The sequence below is a fragment of the Python bivittatus genome, unplaced genomic scaffold (genome assembly GCF_059951505.1).
Source record: "Python bivittatus isolate LINGU-HERP-01145 unplaced genomic scaffold, Pbiv_v1 ctg000180_np1212, whole genome shotgun sequence".
NCBI lineage: Eukaryota > Metazoa > Chordata > Lepidosauria > Squamata > Pythonidae > Python > Python bivittatus.
In genome coordinates this window covers 2,371,528-2,388,863 of record NW_028277047.1, presented here as the reverse complement: position 1 = coordinate 2,388,863, position 17,336 = coordinate 2,371,528, and the positions used below count along the sequence as shown (strand labels likewise).

General features: G+C 53.7%; 3 protein-coding genes across 8 annotated transcripts; 1 reads left to right on the top strand and 2 right to left on the bottom strand.

Annotated features, from left to right (window-relative positions):
- Nucleotides 1-243: 243 nt before the first annotated feature.
- Nucleotides 244-3,501, top strand: JTB (jumping translocation breakpoint). The gene is made up of 5 exons (XM_007429102.4): nucleotides 244-363; nucleotides 997-1,037; nucleotides 1,189-1,274; nucleotides 2,299-2,378; nucleotides 2,880-3,501. The coding sequence occupies exons 1-5, from the start codon at nucleotides 257-259 to the stop codon at nucleotides 3,034-3,036; spliced, it is 471 nt and encodes a 156-aa protein (XP_007429164.2). The 5' UTR covers nucleotides 244-256; the 3' UTR covers nucleotides 3,037-3,501.
- Nucleotides 3,502-4,322: 821 nt separating this feature from the next.
- LOC103059008 (cocaine- and amphetamine-regulated transcript protein-like) lies at nucleotides 4,323-8,485 on the bottom strand. 2 transcript variants are annotated; one of them, XM_088137213.1, is made up of 3 exons: nucleotides 5,857-8,485; nucleotides 4,862-4,945; nucleotides 4,323-4,493 (listed from the first exon to the last, which is right to left on the bottom strand). In XM_088137213.1, exons 1-3 carry the CDS (start codon nucleotides 5,986-5,988, stop codon nucleotides 4,386-4,388), a joined length of 324 nt encoding a protein of 107 aa, XP_087993339.1. In that variant the 5' UTR covers nucleotides 5,989-8,485; the 3' UTR covers nucleotides 4,323-4,385. The 2 variants fall into 2 exon arrangements, 1 of the variants encoding a protein (XP_087993339.1); XR_015795531.1 differs by having other exon boundaries at nucleotides 4,437-4,493; nucleotides 4,862-5,366; nucleotides 5,857-5,993.
- A 1,648-nt stretch (nucleotides 8,486-10,133) lies between these two features.
- On the bottom strand, nucleotides 10,134-17,336 carry CREB3L4 (cAMP responsive element binding protein 3 like 4). Of its 5 annotated transcripts, none has more exons than XM_025167215.2 (10): nucleotides 17,249-17,336; nucleotides 16,470-16,847; nucleotides 15,627-15,858; nucleotides 15,048-15,160; nucleotides 13,837-13,986; nucleotides 13,393-13,499; nucleotides 12,864-12,932; nucleotides 12,037-12,121; nucleotides 11,863-11,959; nucleotides 10,153-11,092 (listed from the first exon to the last, which is right to left on the bottom strand). In XM_025167215.2, exons 2-10 carry the CDS (start codon nucleotides 16,638-16,640, stop codon nucleotides 10,824-10,826), a joined length of 1,293 nt encoding a protein of 430 aa, XP_025022983.1. In that variant the 5' UTR covers nucleotides 16,641-16,847; nucleotides 17,249-17,336; the 3' UTR covers nucleotides 10,153-10,823. The 5 variants fall into 5 exon arrangements, with proteins under 5 accessions (XP_025022980.1, XP_025022983.1, XP_025022981.1 ...); XM_025167213.2 differs by lacking the exon at nucleotides 17,249-17,336 and adding an exon at nucleotides 16,934-17,169; XM_025167214.2 differs by lacking the exon at nucleotides 17,249-17,336 and adding an exon at nucleotides 17,014-17,169.

Genomic DNA, 17,336 nt, shown 5'->3' with positions numbered 1-17,336 from the left:
TGCTTATATGTATATTCATATTTACTTACTGTATATAACCCAATAGATATATATGAATACCTATGAATATATATAGATATATATAGGAATATATTGCGTGTCCCGCACCACCCTCTTCGTCCCGGCTGCAATTGGAGACCGGAAGTGTCTCCGGTGAACCAAACGGACTGAGCCCTTTGCGTTCCCCTCGCAGTCCGCCGCCTACGCAAACCCAGCCCCGCGCGTGCGCACGGTGGCGCCCGTCCCTCTTCCCAGAATGCACCGCAAGACCCCGCGAGTGAGGCGGAAGTGCTGGGCGAGGATGGGGCCAAGATGGCGCCTGGCTCTGGGGGCGCTTTTGGGGTTCGTGCTTGCCCCTTTGCGGTAAGGGATTCCCCGGGGGGCAGGGGGGCAGGGGGCGGCCTTTGTGTCATTTTAGAGGGGGTTTTTTTCTCGAGGGCCAATATTCCCCAACCAGCTGCCCCTTTGCCGGATGGGTTGGACTACAACTCCCATCGTGCTCAGGCGGACGCTGAGGTCAACCGGGGGGATGATGAGAGCTGTAGTGCAAGCCTTTTGGGTGGGAAGGAGCCCAGTGGCCCTTCCCAGTTCCTCTCTAGGGCTTTTCGGGGTGGCTGGGGATGATGGGAGGTGTAGTCCAGCCAACCTAGCCGCCAGAGGTTTCCCAGGTTCGTTACTGGAAGGCTGCCTCCCCCGTTCAGCGTTAAAGGACGCTTCCCATAGCAAGGACCATTGATAATAACAGCGAGATGGGCGGGGCCAAATTTGAAATATCAATAAATAGGAATAAAAAAACAAATAATGTCCTGATGATTACATTACAAGTAAATTAAATGCTGCCAAACGAGCAAAGAGGTAAGAGGGCAGGGCGGAAGGCGGGCGCAAGCCGCGCAGCCAAAATAGGGGGGAATGGAGGGGGGCCCAAGTGGGCCTGGGTGGGGGGCTGCCCCCTTCCCTGCCGGCCACAAACCTCTCCGTTTCTTGGCCGTCTTGCAGGTCAGCCGAGGTGGTGCCGGAGAGCGACGGAAAAGGCCCAGGTAAGGATGGCGCGCTTGGCGCAGGCGAGGGGGCACGGCTGGGGCGGACGGGCGAGCGCCCCGTCCTGTCCCGTCCCCTCCGTCCGGCTGGGGCCTCGGGGCGCCTCCCAGGGGCACTGCCATGCCACTGTCCTGTCTGGCTTTCCTGCAGCTAGTTTGCCGGGCACCACCCCGTGCTGGCGGATGGAGGATTTCGTGGTGACGACGCAGTGTGCTCCCTGCACGACTTTCCAGATCGTAAGTGGGCCTGAGTCTGGGGGGAGTGTTTCGCGGGGGTCTGGGCCCAGTGTGCCAAGAGAGGATAGCCAGGGCCGTGCCTGGAGGTGCAAGCCTTGGGCGTGCTTGAAACGTGTGCATCCCTTGCCCGTCCCTTCTGGCCTCTCTCTGGCTTGCGGCAAGGCTGAAAATACGTCCCCTGCAGAGAGGCGACAGGCTCCCTCATTGGAATATGAGGATCTCGGTAGGATGGACCTTTACAGAGAGGGCCTTTGATCAGCATCACCTTAGGAGGGAGACCTGCACGAAATGGGAAATGTCTTCTTTCAACTCGGAGGAAAAAAGGCCCCATTTAAACCAGCCGCCTGAACAGCTAAATTAGAAATATTTGGCCAGAAATCATCACCAAAAAAAAAGAGTGTTTTCCCCCCAGCCTTGAAACAAAACTTTTGGAACATGGGCCTTTTGTTCCTGGGCTTAGATACTTTTTTTCTGACCGGGAAACGCTGCTGCTTGAAACAGGTGAAATTTGGAAAGAGATCTCAGGACACGTGAGTTTTGTTACAAGCTGGGATCATTTGAAATGGCCACGTTCAACTCCAAACTATTAGTATTAAGAGTATTGGGTACATTCCCTGCCTCGAGTTGACCTATAGATGTAAATATAAATACAGAAACCCAGGATAGAAATCTAATCATAAAAATAACGAACACGTTCTGCACGCAGAGATTGTCAGAGAACAGGAAATCCGTGGGGCTGGTTCCTCCGACTGGCATACGTTGCTTTTCTGCCCCTTCCAAATGCAATTCCGAAATCTGGTTTCTGCCAAGTTTATTATTTACTGCCTTTCTTATCCCACCCCAACCCAAACTGATTCCCGCCGATTCCTCGGCTAGCCGAACCCAAAGCTGTCCAAGCGGGCGGGAGTTGTTCCCATCCTAATTTGGACGGCGCTATGAAGCAAATCTCCGGTAGGCAAAACGCTAAGAGTGGGAGCTCCGCGACCCCTTACCGATCCTTAAACTCGTGTCCTCTCGCTCGTAGAAAACCATGTTGGAATGCGGCGTCACCGGCTTTGTCGAGCAGATCAACTGCGGGGCATCCAAGAAGGGGGAGTTCAAGAGGTGGGTGCAACGTTCAGGAGGGTGGGGACGTTTGCTAGGCGGAGATGCGTTTTGTAGCACGTTCGCCCTCCATTCTCGCTGCTTCACAGACTTCCCTGGACCCCCCTTGCTTCCGGCTTCTCTGTACTAAAGTGGAATTTTCTCCAGCTGTTTGCAGTTTGCAAATCTGGTCCTCAGAGCAAAAGGCGTTTTCCTTTGCTTCGTCCCTGTTGGAAAAAACATTGCCCGCTTTCGGGGACCGATAAGGGGACCGATTATCTATTTTGGCAATGATTAGACAGATGGGGGGGCGATACGCAAGAGGCCTCCCCGTGGGCGTGTGGCATGCGGTGGTAAGGCTCAAATCTGTGAGCAAGCTGTGGCTGGGATCTGCCTGTCATAGAGTCAAAGGCTTGCAAGGGACCTCAGAGGTCTTCTAGTCTGACCCCCGCCCTGAGCTGCTCTTGGCCCAGAGCGCCGGTCATCCCCCTTGCTGAGATCACCCCGGTTTTCTCCCCGCAGTTGCCGCTCCGTGGAGATGGAGACGCGGATCTTCTGGAAGTTTGAGGGCGCCATGCTTGGCGCGGCCGCCGTCTTTGCCCTGCTGGTGGTATGTCGGCAACGGGTCCTTGACGGGAAGGCTTTGGAGAAAGTGCGCAAGCAGATCGAATCCATTTAGTCGCCGGGAGGTGGTTTCATTCTGGCAAGCGGAAGCGGAGAGGGACGGATCCAGAATTGCCGTGTGGGAGAATGGACCAACCTCATGCCCTCGGTCAAGACCACCCTCCCCTGCTTTCCATCGCCAGGGGGAGAGGGTGCTGCGTGGACTGGGGGTGCTTCACTCTTCAGGGTGGTGGCAAAATGTGGGCACCTCTCCTGCTTTGGGGAGACGCGTGGCATTTGCCCCCCTCCCAGATCCTTTGCTTGGACTTCATCTCTGGGCCTGATCCGGCTTTTTAATCGTGCAATCCTGACTCCCTTTTTTCCCCCCTGGAACTTTGACCTGTTGCTGTTATTTAAGCCCTGTCGCTAGAAGTTTGTGTGTGAACTGAACAGGCCTCCTTCCTCACTTCTCTGTACCAGCCCTGGCGGTGAATCGGTTTTCTCCCACTTGTGATTAAAAGACTTTCCCGTTGAGCGTCTCGCCAGAGGAGTGGGCGACTGGCTGTCTTTCGAAATTTGGGGCTGGGGTTCCCTGGGGGGCGAAGCTTCTGGGTGAAGAATCAGCCTTGCCGTCTTGCGGGGTGGTAATTGAAGGCAACTTAGAAAGGGTCACCAGCTGCCCGACGTTGGGGTAAAAGGATAGAGCGAAGAGCAGGGAAAATGGGTGTTGGGAGCCAAGCAAACCTCCCTCACCAGATCAGTTATAAACCCAACCTCTGCATTCACACAGGATGCTAAGTGGGGCTGGGTTAGGTCTTTTGCAGCACGGAGGGGGCAAACCCAGCTGGGCTTGTGGGTCAGTGGCTCGAGACAAACCCAGAAAAGGCGTTCATTCTAGAACCCGGGATAAGCGTTGTGTGCGCGAACGCAGATTAGAATTCCCCTTATCCCAAACGTTTGGAGGTGAACCTTGGAGGCCAACCACGCCTGGCTTCAGATGACAGGCCAAGTCAGCATATACCCTCAAATGTTTAGGGGAGCGTCTGGATCCCAAAGTGGGGGAGAATTGGCCGTCTGTGTGTATGCTTTATATTCAGAATTAAAAGTGTTCGGATTGAGAAGACGCCTCCCGCCCTCCAAAGATCAGATCCTGACCCCCGCCCAGCGGGGAGCAAACTCAGAAACCCGCTTCTCCACCCTCGCTTCCGAAAAGCCTTCTTGCCGCCCCGGAAGCCCTCGAGGGGAAGAAAATGCCCTCTAGACATGCTCAGGAATTCTCCTTTATTACTCCCAAAGCCGGCTCCAGGGTCCCAGCCAAGAGGGCGCCCGTTGACCACCCCACCCCCCCATCCCATCCCCAGAGCGACAGATTGCAGAGAAGCAGGAAACCGAGTTGCGGACGGGCGACGGGCCGAGAATCGTGCATCACAAGCATTTGAGGAGGAAGGCGTTGCAGGCCGCTCTGCGGGGGCAGTCGCACAGCTTGCCGATGCGGGCGCCTTTTCGGATGGCGCAGGGGTCGCCGAAGGAGCACTGGAAGGGAGGGGGAGAAGGTGAGTCCCCATCCCCCTGGGTCTCTGCCCCCTTTCTTCGCCTTTGCTCTTGATAGGGGCGGGCGGTTGATAGGGTGGGTTCTCTTTCCCAGAGGTTAGGCTAAAGCGGAGCAGGGTGTAAGGGAGCCCGCTTGTTTCAGCTGTCGCCTGACGACAGCAGCTAGAACCCCGTGCCAAACGGGGCTGGACTAGATGACCTCAGGGGTACCTCCAAGTTTAAGATTCTGGGATCTGGTTTCCTGTGCAAGCACGAGTCGTGCTCAGCCTCTGGACTGTCGCAAGGGTATCAGAAATGGAGCAGTCATGCAGATGCCCCCCTAACTTGTGGGGCAGCCCCCTCCCCATTACCTTGGGCACTTGGTTGAATTTCTTCTCCCAAGGAGAAACCTTCTTATGCTGCAGCTTCTCCAGCACCTCCTGGAGTTCTTCCAGCTGGAATAGGTTAAACATAGCAAACGGTTTAAGGCCCACCGACAGCCCCCCCCATTGCCCCCAAAGGGAAAGCCCATCGTCCTTTCCCCTTATTCTTTGTGCCTTAGAAACTGGGGCAAGGTACAGTGCCCCTGAACGTGGAGGCTCCGTGCCGCCACCCTGCCTGCCCGAGGAAATGCAACGAGGTTCTTAAAACGCCGTGCTCCTGAAATCAAACCCCTTTCAGCCCAACATGCCAAATAAAGATTACTCCCTTGTTGCGTAACACGCTCGTCCAGGGTTAATGGAACGGGGGCTCTCCCAACGCATCCTATTTTCCGAGTTTGCCCGAACGGAGGACGTGGATTCGCCCGACTGCGGCTAAAAATGTCTCCGGTGATTTGTCTCGGACGCGGCTCTTGCTGCTGAAGTTGCTAAACTACTAAGAAGGAGAGGAAAACCCTTCCAAATCCCCTTTAAAAAATCTTCCCCCGAGACAAGATTTATCCTAGTCGCTCGCTAAGGCTCTCTGGATCGGAATTGTTCAAAACAGCCGTCGTTAATTTGGCACATTCTGGGCGCGCTGGATTACAGCACCCATCATCCCCTAGCCGCCTCTCCACAGCGGCCCAGGTCACAAAAGGCTTGACCTGTCCCTCTGGTTGAGATGTGTGGCGCTGCCCTTCCACACATGCGGGGTTAGGTCTATTTCTCCGCTTTGGTGGGGACCTTATTCCTAGGGAGTTTCTGGCACCGTCCTCCTTTTTATGCATGTGGGAATGGGCACCACCAAGGGGGGACCGGGTCTCTCTGTTGCCCTTCTGAGCAATCCATGCCGTGCGACTGTTTAAGCAGCCCGTCATTCATCTCCTTCGGGGTTCTCCCCCGTGGCAGCCCGCAACCCATCCCGCCACCAAGCCTCGGCTACTCACCAGCTCCTTCTCGTGCACCGGGTACGTGTGTTTAAGCGGCAGTTCTTGGAGCGCTTGGCCAGCCGGCTCTCCTTGGGCCAGTAAGAACAGGCAGAAGAGAAGGGCCACCGTGCTCCAGCGGACCCGCTCCATGGTTGACCTCACCAGTTTGACGGGAGAGCAACGTCTCGGCGCCCCCGGGAGCTGTCCACAGTGCTGAAGCTGGAAGGTTCCTCGCTGGCTTCACGCAAGAGGGTGCATCTGGCAGTGTTTCTCTGGCAGCCCACGCCACCCGCCGGGGGGGGGCTTCAAGTGCGGAAGACGAAGCACCCCCAAACTTGGTTTCCTGGGGAATGAGCTTCTAGCGGGGGTGGAAGGGAGCCAGACCAGCAAAGGATGTTCGGGCGGGCGAGTGGCCCGGATTTCGGGGGAGGGGGCTGCTTCAGCAAGGGGCTGCCAATCAGATGGTCTCCGGAGGTTTTAACGCATTTGCAATTTGGCAGAGGAGAAGAATTCAGCCGCGCCGTTCAATTCATCCGTCGCTTTGGACGAGGCCCAGCGGTGGCTGCAAGCAATATCCCGCTGGGTCGGAGCTGGCGACCGGTCCAATGAGGCTTGATTTTTGACGGGCGCCCCCCAGCCCTTCTAATATCTAATAGCAATTCTTTGGTTATTATTAGAATTGATCAAGGCAGCAGAACAATTTGATGGACAAAGCAAGTCACTATTCTTGCCTCGCTCCTCCGGTCCCCATGGGTCGTCCTCCTCTCATCTCCAGCCCAACCCTCGGAATCAAGTGCTCTATCCAAGAAAATTGCACCCCGGGGGAAGACCCCGATCCAACGGCGGGGAGGGGAGAAGTCCTTAGAAAAGCCGACGAATTCACGCCAGGCAGAGAGAAAGCAGGGCGGTATTTGGCGCGGTAGACTGCTCCTGGACAGGGAGGCTTGAGTTAGCCCCTCCGTTTAACGTGTGACCATTATGCTGGTCTGTGACCGTGATAAAGATTTGATTCGATTTGAATGTATTATGAGTCAGCCGGGACACCCCCCCCAATTGGTTTCAGTCCCTTTTTCAAGCGGTTGGCCCGTTTGTGGGAATGCCATTTTTATTCATTTTTGACTTGTGAAAGAGACTGCCTTCTGCACAGTTTGCAATGCCCACAAAAACCCCACAACGAACAGGCAGATTTTGCACTTTTGCTGCTACGACTTTGACTTTTTTGACCAACTCCTGCAGACCCCCCCCCCCCGAACTCGACATCCTAGGGAGAGAAATGAAGGTGACACTTTGGGGAGCTCGTAAAATCTTTCTGCGAGAGAGATTTGCAGATTTGCAGCTGGGGGGTGGGAAACAAACATGGTCCGTGGGCAGCTTAATGCCCCCCTTCGGTTTAAGACAAGATGAGGGTTTGTGCACCCAACTAAGCCGAACCCAACACGGAAACTTTGATCGGGCTTCTACCCTGGGCCCTCTGCCATTTGCTTCATCGGGGTTTGTGAAATCAGTTTGCACCATCCCCTCCGCCATTAACAGGCTTATTTCCATTGCGTGGCAAGCCGAAAATAATCACATTAGGGCTTAGCTTAAGGCACAAAGCCGGCTGGCACAAACCGGGGTGTTTGGAACCGGCATGATTTATGAATTAGCGCCGTTTGGGCCTGGCTGATAAGGCAACGGGACATTTTGCTCTCGGCTGGAGCACCATCTGTCGAGTGCGTTTTATCTCTCCCGGCGAACGCGACAGGTGAGCACAAAGGGGGGAAAGGCTGTTGTTCTCAGGCGCCGAGGAGACCCATCCATCTCGCGGAGAGAATAAACACCGCCCTTGAATTTCTAAACGGTGGCAAAGACGCAGATGGGCGTGGGGAATCGCGGACGTCTGGCTGGAAACCGGATCGGTCTTAATAGGAATTAATATTTCTGAAAGCTTGGGGGCTGAAGAATTTACGGCCTCGGGAAAATGTGATCCTCGCGTTGGAGGTCGAGCCAGTGAATTTTAATGTTCCTCTGTCGGGCAGAATTGAGATTCAGATGCCCTACTTTTGCGCTGTCCTTTCCTCTTTTTTAAAAAAAGAGATTAATACAAGCCACGTCAAAAGATGGTCTGCTCTTCTGGAAGAAAGTTTGTTTTTATTTTTTTCCTTTGACTTTGCTGGAACTCCTTGCCTGATTTTGCTGCTTCTCCAAGGACGGCGTCGGGCCCGTTGGTGGCTCCCCAGGAGAGGAGAAACTTAATCCCGCGTCTGTCTTATTGCAAATGAAAATTAATCTCATCCTGCTTTTTCGGCTGCTTTCGTGTTGGCAGAAAAGAGCCTTTCTCTCGCATCTTGTTCTGCTAACAGGGCGAGTTGGATAGGAAGGTACAGGCCAAAGTTGGACGTTGAACAGAAACGGTGCCTTCACCCGGATCAAGAAGGTGGAAGAGAGTAAAATCCGAATTAAGCGAGAATTGCGTCTAGCAAGGCTATTTTTCTCTTTAGCACACAGCAGGATGCCCAGAAAGCTTTGGGGTTAGCCCCCATCTTTTCTCCCAGCGTTGCGGTAATCCCGAACGGGATTAAAGGAAAAGAACCCAAACCGCAGAAATAGTGTAATGAATTATATTTTAATTCCTTTTAGAGTGAAAGGAAATGGAGACAAATCACTTTAAGCTTTGGCCCTGCTGGATCGGTGGCACGCTGTTTGCAAGCTGGGGGCTGTCCTTGCTCCCCCCAAGTGGTACAGCCCTGCTCTAGAGGAATGCCAGCCGTGGTGGGTGGGGCTGAAGCCAGTGGGAGGAGCCTTGGTGAAAAGTAGGAGGGGCTTCCTCTTCTCGCAATTTCTGACTTCACCTTCTCCGTCACCTTTTCCTCTCTGTTTCTCCCTGCCAGGAGAAATCCCCTTTCTAGTGGCCCAAATGGGCCCGTCTCCAAATTAAATTAAGGTTGCCCGTCTGGACAAACAGCCCCCCCAAAACGCACGAGAACGAGATCTCAGCAGGACTCCCAGCCTTTGAGCTGGAGATGAGACAATAGCAACGTCTGCATGAAATGCGGCCCTTTCTCTCAAGAAGATCTCCCGGTTGATCCAATCTGTCATTTTTGCTCGCCGGCTCAGCTCCGTCCCAAATGCAGCTGCTGATAAATTGAATCTGGGGGACTGGCAGGAAATCTTCCCCGGGGATCTGGCCGAGCAGCATCTTAATTGCAGCTCTGGCTATAATGAGATTTCCCTGGAAAAGCTGGGGGACTGAGGTTGAAAGCAAATGGGTTAAGCCTCGGGCGATTCTTTGCATGTTAAAAGGACTCCTTCCCTTCCAAGCGTACTTAGGATCATCTGATTTCTGCTGGAGGGTTTTTTTTGGGCGGCGGGAGGAGACAACCACAGCCGGTGAGAAATGAATGAAATTCAATCTGGTGGGGGAAAAGCCCATTGGGAAGGAAGTGGGAAGCCGCCAGTCCCTGCCAGCACTTTCCGAATTCAGAATAAAGGCAGTTTTCGACCAAGGGTGGCCAAAGGCTAGGACATCCACCTGTCAGGTGCTTTTAATAAAGCTAAGGTGTTAAAAGAGAAGATGACCGTGATCACGGTGATTGGCACGTCTTTCCACGGTGAGCTGAACCCGCTTGAACCCAGTTCACCGTGCCAGTGAAGCGTCAACCAATGTACAAGGTTGTGGCACATGGTATATTCGGCTAAAAGGAGGCTAGCGAGGTTTAGGGTGAGGAATCAGCACCTTCTTGGTAAGTGAGCAACGAGGGTTGGTCAAACCCTGGTTTGGGGTTTACCGCAAGGCACAGCCGGGCCACGGTCTGGCAGCCGCTGACGCTGAGAACGGGAGAAAAGCCGTGGCTTTTGAATCTGCTTTCCAAGGAGGACGGAACAATCCAAGTTTGTTTGTTTGGAAGAGCATTTCATTTCATGCTTGCTTCGCTCCCAGCTGGTCGGTGACAGATCTGCCCACACCTTTCTGAGCATCTTTTACGTCGCTCGCCTGGGAAATGACTTCGCGGTCGACCGTCCTGTGTTTTCACTCCCGTTTTGTCTTTTTTTAAAAAATAATTTCAATCGCAGCGCATCACGGTCCGAAAGAGGGAACGGGGAGAGGGGCCAGGCCGAGAGCAAAGGTCCAACGTTTGCTCATCCCAACAAGTGGGTCGTGATCGTCGCATTTTTCTCGGAGGCCCCTGTGCTGGTAAAGGCTGCAAATTCCGAGAAATCTTTTAATGATTGCAAGGTTTAGTCATTGCTGATGGCAGCAAGGGAGGAGAAGGGAGAATTCAAGTTTTTTTTAAAATCCTCAGTTCCCAGAATTGCATGGGTCGTGGTCATTGATAGACAAGCGGAAACATGCACTCAAGCTATGCTCAGAGGCACTCTTTATTGTCCCAGGGCTCTGCTGGGCGACCAGAACAAGAACAGGAAGAACCCCACTTCCTTCCTTTCTTCTCCCCTTCTGATTGCATGACCAGAAACACATCAATCATTTTAGCCTCCAACTTTTGGGGAAGACTTTGAATCTGCCACCCTCCCCAAGTTCCTGGACTACAGTTCCCAGCATCCCTCATCCTGAAGTTGCTGGGTGTTATGGTTCTGCATTTTTTATCCTCTGAGCTGCACCCCTTGAACCCACGCCCAGGGTCAGAGATGGGTCCTAGATGGATGAAGGTCCTGGGGACCACAACAGAAACAGCAAGCTGATCAGTGAAGAAGCCGGCCTCTCTGCCGGTTCATAAGAAAAATGATAGAGAATTAGAAAAACCTCCATCCTAACGTTCACAGAGACATTTTGGGTCCAAAATGGGCCTTGGTGCAATTGCTGGAATTCTGCTGACGCCTGCTTTTTCTTCTCAATAAATCTCGTTAAAGAAAACTCTGAGAATCTGGCTTGGAACGAGATGTGTTTGACGATGGCATGGAAAGAAAAGGCCCTTTGCACATGCTCTTGAGATACCCTTTCCCGTTTGTTTCAGGACTCAGCTACTGTTAACGTTTGCCAGGATGCCTCATATCTCATCGAGGTCGGGCCTTGGGGCTTTCCCCCGCCAACGCCCCTTCGGTGGTGTCTGGAGGTCCCTTTGGGGCTCCGACGCTTCCTCCAGCGCTGTCTCTTCCTCCACGGGGAGATTTTTCTCCGCCTCGTCCTCGCCAACGCTGGTGGCATGGAGCTCTGGGGGCAATGCCGTTCGAACGTGGGGCACTTCGGGATGACGGGCGGCGGATGGGGACGCCGGCTCGGCAGCTCCCTTTTGGGTCAAGATATTTCGGGAAAGGACTGGAGGAGAAGGTGCGGAGGATTAAGACGGGGACGCCGAGGGAGGGTATTTCAGATTTGGGGCAGGAAGAGGCATTTCCTGCCTGCAGGATTTGCTCACCCATGTTTGATTTGCAGCTCCTCTCTGCCCTTTCTCCCCCTGCATTTTCCTTTCGAGGGGCAGTTTGATAAGGAGGAAACGACCCATTTGCTCCCCCATTCCCTCCCCCACTCCCCCCAAATGTTATGGCCTTACAAATTTGGCTGTTTTTATCTCGTCAAGTATGTGATTGATTTGATCCCTGCCTATCGTTCTGTGTTAATTTCTGTGCGTGTTTTCTACATCAGTGTTCATTTTTTGCAATATTATTTCTGATAATATTCTATTCTATTCTATTCTATTCTATTCTATTCTATTCTATTCTATTCTATTCTATTCTATTCTATTCTATTCTATTCTATATTCTATAATATTTTCTATTCTATAATATTCTATTCTATTCTATTCTATTCTATATTCTATAATATTTTCTATTCTATTCTATTCTATTCTATTCTATTCTATTCTATTCTATTCTATTCTACTCTAGTCACTTTGTGAAAGGTTGGTGTGAAAAGGGAGGGTCAATTTAAGATTAGCAGTTTAAGATTTAGGGATGAGACTGAAGAATGATGGGCTCGGTGGAAGCTAAGGCTTTTTCAGCTCAAGCACAGCTTGCCCTCCAGCATTCAATGGTAGACTACCACTATCCAGGGAGGCTCCTCTGAAAGGTGGTGGCGGCGACAGTTACCTCCAGACGGTGCGTGGTCCTCTCGGCCGACCTGAGACCCGCCAAAAAGCGAGGCGCAGCTGGGCCAGATGAAAAGGCCGAAGGAGACAAGGAGAATCTGGAGAGGGAAAGAGACGTGGGTGATGGGAGGGGGATCCCCGGGGACCCGGCGCTCCACGCCCCAAGGCCACCTACCACGAGGCAGGTGCTCGTCTGGACCGCCTTGGCAGACGTCTGCTTCAGGAGGCCCTGCAGCTTCTGCAGCTGGTCCAGAAGTGACCTGCAAGAGGAGAGGCCACAGCGTTGGAGTGTCCTGCCCAGCAGGGGCCAGGAATCATGGCACGCCATCTGGGACGGGGTCACAGGTGGGCACGAGGCCGGTAAGGAGTGCGTGCCACCTGGAGGTGGGCGTTCTTCCCCAGCCACCTTCTGAGCAGGAAGGTCTTCTCCCAGCCTTCCTTCCCTCTCTGGCTTTCTTGTCTCCAAAGTTTCTTTATGCTTCTTGCTAGGCTCAAAATAGCTTGCCACAGATTGGAAGGAAAGCAAAGAGAGAGGGAGGAAGGAAGGAAGGAAGGAAGGAAGGAAGGAAGGAAGGAAGGAAGGAAGGAAGGAAGAAGTAAGGAAAGAAAGGAAGGAAAAGAAAGAAGGAAGGAAAAGAAAGAGAAGGAAAGAAGGGAGGGAGGAAGGGAAGGAATGCTCTACCAATTGACACGAAATAAGATTTTGTAATGGAACACATGATGGAAGATATGGAGACATCCAACTTGAAGGCTGTTGGCTAAAGGAAACCTCCCTATCCAGGACCAGTCTACCGGCACAGGTCAGATGCCATGAAAGAGAGAGATCGACTCTGTTTACAGGCTTCTTGGAAGCACCTTGAGGTCCTCCTCTGGAAACAGAAAACTTACTCCTGATCGAGTCGTGCGTCTAGTTACGGGACAGCACCCCAGTCAGGATCTCGGGGGTCTTGGGGGGCAGCCAAGAATGGACAGAAAAGCCAGGAAAACCGTCAACCCACTCACTCTTTATGGTTCTCCAATTGCTGGACCTTCTTCTTCAGATCCTGGTTCTGGGCCGAACAAGCAGCCACCCTGCCAAGAAAGCAGAGCAGCGAACGTGGGTTCTCCTTTCCTGCCTCTCAGCTTCCGGCTCCCCGGCACTCCCTGGACTACAATTCCCATCCCCAACCTCCTAGCCGCTGTGGCTGATGAGACACGGAGTTGCCCCACCGCTCCTCCGACTGCCCTGCGGTCCCCAGGAGGCCTTTCCTTGTCCTTCCTTTCCTGGAGCTCAAACGTTGACCCCCAGCCTCCCTGACTAAGGGCCGGGGCCGATGGGAATTGGAGTGGCGCAGGCTTCCTGGGGCTGGGGGAACGGGAAATCCAGAGTAATGGGGATCTGGTACAGTAGGGAAGTCACGTCTATTTCCACCAAATTCGGAGACCCACGGATCCTCTTCTAACCACGATCGGGTGAGCATCGGAGAACCACCCGGTGGGAAAAAGAACGAGCAATCGCCCAGGTTGCCAACCCCGTAGCCCCCCTTCTCACCGGCTCTCCAGCCCATCCAGATATTCCTTCTTGCGCCGGCGGCTGTCCTGGGCAGACTGCTTGTTGCGAATTTTCCTCCGTATTTTCTTGAGGATCCGCTCTTCCGCCTGCGGGGAGGACCCAGAGAGCAGGGCTGAAGCCCGCCGGGGGTCCCGCCTGACCCGCTTTTCCCTGGCCAGGACGGTCTGGTGGGATTCACGCTCCGGGAGCCCACCGCAAGCCCCCGAGGGTGGGTTTTCGGACCCACCCAGCTCGCTTCCCACAACCAAAATCCTGCTTAGGAATCGGGGGGGGGCAGCTTTTTGCCTGGGGCCTGAAGGGGGGGCTGCTGGAGCCCCCTCGAAGCAGTGGGATCCTCTCTCTGCTAGGTTCTCCTCCTCCTGGAGGGCTGTCTGTGCCATTGTGAACAGGAGGGGGGTCCCCTGCCTCTGCCCCGCGACCCACCTGGGAGAGGTGTAGGGCATCGCGCAGCAAGACGCCCTCCTGGCGTAGCAGACGCCTCTCCTCGTCCGTCAGGAGCAGGCCGGGGTGCCGGAGCTGTTCCGAGCGGAAACTGATGAGCGGAGAAAGGGGAAGGGGGTCCGCGCCCTTTTCCTTAAGGGTTTCAAACGGTGGAATACAAGCCAAGGAGGACGAAGACGACGTAAAAGAGAAAAGAGGGCGGAAGAGAAGAAGAAAGGGGGAAATCGAGAGCGCGAAAAGAAAAAGCAGGAAGAAATAGAAAGTTGCCCTTTCCAGCAAGCCTAACTACAAATACAATGTGCCACCCCATTTCCAAGCACATTTTGGGGGTTTGGGGACCCATCTGGAGAGGAGGAGGAGGAGGAGGAGGAGGGGGAGGTGGTCTGGTTATCTCAACTGCCAGGATTTTCCTCGGCTGGAATAGGGGAGAGGGCCTCTGCCCATGCACTAAAAGCGTTTCCCAACTCTTAGGGAGTCATCCCAGCCAGCAAAGCAAAACCGAAACCGAAACCAAGCACGTGGTGTGGGGGCCCTCTGGTGGTGCAACGGGGGAATTACAGGGCCACTTGCCCGACCAATAGGGAAGCTTCGTGACCGCAATAGGCTGCAGAGGATCACGTGACCCTTCCCAACCCGATAAATGTTTTCGGCAGGTGGGTGGTTGGTAAAAATCAGGCGTTTTTTAACAAAGCCCCCAGCCTCAATTCAGTTGTGCCTATGAAGTCCTCCAGGACATAGAGCGGGAAGGAAAGAGCAGCCAGCAGAGCAGGCCTCTCCATTGCAGAACTCACTGGTGGGCCCTGGCCGCCCCGCACCCACCCTCTGTACACTGACTGGGTGCTGTGCGCAGGCTTCACCTTCTGCCTGCGGGACAGGGTGCAACTCCCGTTACCATAGTTTCAATGTTTCTCCAACTTGGCAACTTGAAGACCTGTGGACTTCAACTCCCAGAATGCCCCAGCCTGGCTGGGGCATTCTGGGAGTTGAAGTCCACAGGTCTTCAAGTCGGAAAAACACTGAACGGTGAAACTTTGTCAGGCGTTTCCAGATGCAAAATGAGGGGGAGGGGTGTCCCAAATGGCCTCTCTTAACCCAGTTAGTGATGCTGGCCTGCACTCCAAACCACAGTGATCGGACTGGATCGCTGGCTTGTCTTCCAGAACACCTTCATCTACCCCTGTATTGCATCTTACCTGGTCGGTGGGAACCCCGGTGGGGTTTATCTCGGTCATCGCCTCTAAGAAACCGAGCGACGCTTGGCTGGGGATGCAGGTGGACGGGTCGGTCCCGGGGGGGCTCCCATTCTCTGGAAAAGAACCCCAAAAGTACGATCCAGAGTGGAGGGGGGCTGATAAAATTCCGGGGACAGAGATGGTTCGGCAGGAAAACCCTCAACCACCTCCTTAGATTCTCTTTGCTGGAATTTAACTGAACTGCTCGTTCACTGAAACCCCCCTCTATTAATAATAATAATAATAATAATAATAATAATAATAATAATAATAATATCATTTATTGAACACCATCAGCATTGACAAAACCACCATCGGTCCTTTGCAAAAACCCGCTTTCCATGGAACAGCTCATATCCTGCGACGATACCCTGAACACCACCAAACAACCACATCGGCCTATCCGAGGACTCGATAGGTGGAGAAAAATGTTCTTTTAGCCCATCTCTGGCCTAAATCTGACTAGACCCTCCGCTCCTGATTTAGGAAAACCGGGTCAGAAAGCCCCCGGGGGCTTCTCCACCCGCGGAGGACATTTACCGAGGGCGGTGGTGGGAACAAGATGGGGCACCGTGTCCTCCCATGTTCCCGTGTCGCAGAGGACCTCGAGGACGATGGGGGGTGATCGGTCGGGAGGAAGGGGGGCTCGGCAGGGGCTGTCGGAAAGTCCGCTGTCGCTCTCTGTAGACGCACTGGGGCTCCGGGGGTTGTACACATCATTGGGGTCGACCCGGAGCTGCAGAAAATCTGCAGGATTGGGGTCGGCCAGGCTCTGCAGAGGAACAAAACGGGTTGAAAGCAGCGGATAAATTTTTCTTTGCTTCGGGGAAGCGCGACCGGGTTTCTCCGGCCGACCGACCGACGGGCCGACCCTGTTGCCGAAAGGCCTGGCTGAGTCTTCCAACTCGGAGGAATGCCCTCCAAACCCCAGTCGAGCCAGGAATTCGTCTCGGCTTGTCTTCTGGACTCGATCCATTCTCCATCCAGAGCAGTCCTCTGACTTCTGGGAGTAGATGTAGAATCCTTTTTAAAAGAAACTTGGAAAATGACAACCGGTACCATCTCCGGGGGCAAGGCTCCCCATTCAGCAACAAAACTGACTGCATTTTTTGGACAAATTCTTCAACGGGTTTCTTTGGACCCCAATTCACACCCGCCCTTGGGTCCAGCCCCCACCGGACGGGCACCCGCCATCACACCCTTTCTCCGTCTCTGATTTTTTCAAACTCTCCTTCGGTGTCTTCCTAACCTTCCCGGGTGTGGAGCCGGACACCCCGAATGCAACTTTCCCTGCCCGGTCTTTTTCAAATGACTCGTGATCCAGAAGCGGCGTTTGAACCTTGCTGCGATGCTATAGCAATATAAAAAGGGTTTTGGTCTTACCTGGAGCTGGCTGGCTGGGCAGCTCCCAGGTTCATCTGACAGGCAGCCGTAGGGGTGATCTTGAAGCAGAAAACTGAGCCCGGCGTTTGCTGCAGCGAGGGGGTCTCGGGGGTCCCGATCCTCCTGTTCCTCAAAGAGAATTTCTAGGAGTTTGGCGCTGTCGAAATCCATGGCCTGAAATGCAAATCGCTGAGCACCTCTGAATTCTTTAGATGAACTTCTGCGTTGTCGCCGGCATTCCCCCACCCCTGACCGCCGAACGAGATAAGAGTCTGGAGTATGTCGGATGAAAGGTGCAACCAGCCGGTTCCAATCCCGATTCCAAGCCCCCCAATTCCTCCCTTTCCCGCTTGCCCCCTTTGCAGGATTCTGGGGAGCCTGAAAAAAAAAAAAGGCAATTTTAAATGCAGCCACGGCAATGCAGGAGACCACGGGCGTGAATGCCCCGAACAGCAAACTCTAACCGACAAATGTTGGTCAGGGGCATTGGCTCGTCTTCCAAGAGGCCCCCAAACGCCCTGCTTTTTTGGTGGGGGTGCAGCACCTTCAGGAAATCAGTCCTCCTTCCCAGATCTTTTTCCTCCTTGATTTTAGAAGTTGCGAAGGAGAACAATGTCCCTGTTTTGTCATCTAGAGCCCAACCAGGAAGTGTTTGCCTTTGAGTTTAAAAGTTGCTTCCTTACAGGATCTTCAACATCCTGAATCTGCCTTTCCAAGACCAGCCCATGATCTTCGGCCAATTAGAAGGGCTAAAGAAAGTCACGTACGAATAAACTCACCTGCCAGGCACAGAACGGGGGTAGAAAGTGCCTCGCCAGGAAGTGTGGTTTGCACACTTCTGTTTTCCACAGGGCACGGGGAGTAAAT

Excerpts from the sequence above, each read along its gene's own strand:
- LOC103059008 (XM_088137213.1), bottom strand. The coding sequence starts at position 5,988 with ATGGAGCGGGTCCGCTGGAGCACGGTGGCCCTTCTCTTCTGCCTGTTC. Across the intron at positions 4,946-5,856 it reads CGGTGCACGAGAAGGAGCTG|CTGGAAGAACTCCAGGAGGT; the intron begins GTGAGTAGCCGA and ends AACCTATTCCAG. Across the intron at positions 4,494-4,861 it reads AATTCAACCAAGTGCCCAAG|TGCTCCTTCGGCGACCCCTG; the intron begins GTAATGGGGAGG and ends CCTCCCTTCCAG.
- JTB (XM_007429102.4), top strand. The coding sequence starts at position 257 with ATGCACCGCAAGACCCCGCGAGTGAGGCGGAAGTGCTGGGCGAGGATG. Across the intron at positions 1,038-1,188 it reads GAGCGACGGAAAAGGCCCAG|CTAGTTTGCCGGGCACCACC; the intron begins GTAAGGATGGCG and ends GCTTTCCTGCAG. Across the intron at positions 1,275-2,298 it reads CCTGCACGACTTTCCAGATC|AAAACCATGTTGGAATGCGG; the intron begins GTAAGTGGGCCT and ends TCTCGCTCGTAG.
- CREB3L4 (XM_025167212.2), bottom strand. The coding sequence starts at position 16,062 with ATGGATCGAGTCCAGAAGACAAGCCGAGACGAATTCCTGGCTCGACTG. Across the intron at positions 13,987-15,047 it reads CCGGGGTTCCCACCGACCAG|GAAAAGGGCGCGGACCCCCT; the intron begins GTAAGATGCAAT and ends GAAACCCTTAAG. Across the intron at positions 12,122-12,863 it reads CAATTGGAGAACCATAAAGA|GTCACTTCTGGACCAGCTGC; the intron begins GTGAGTGGGTTG and ends CTCCTCTTGCAG.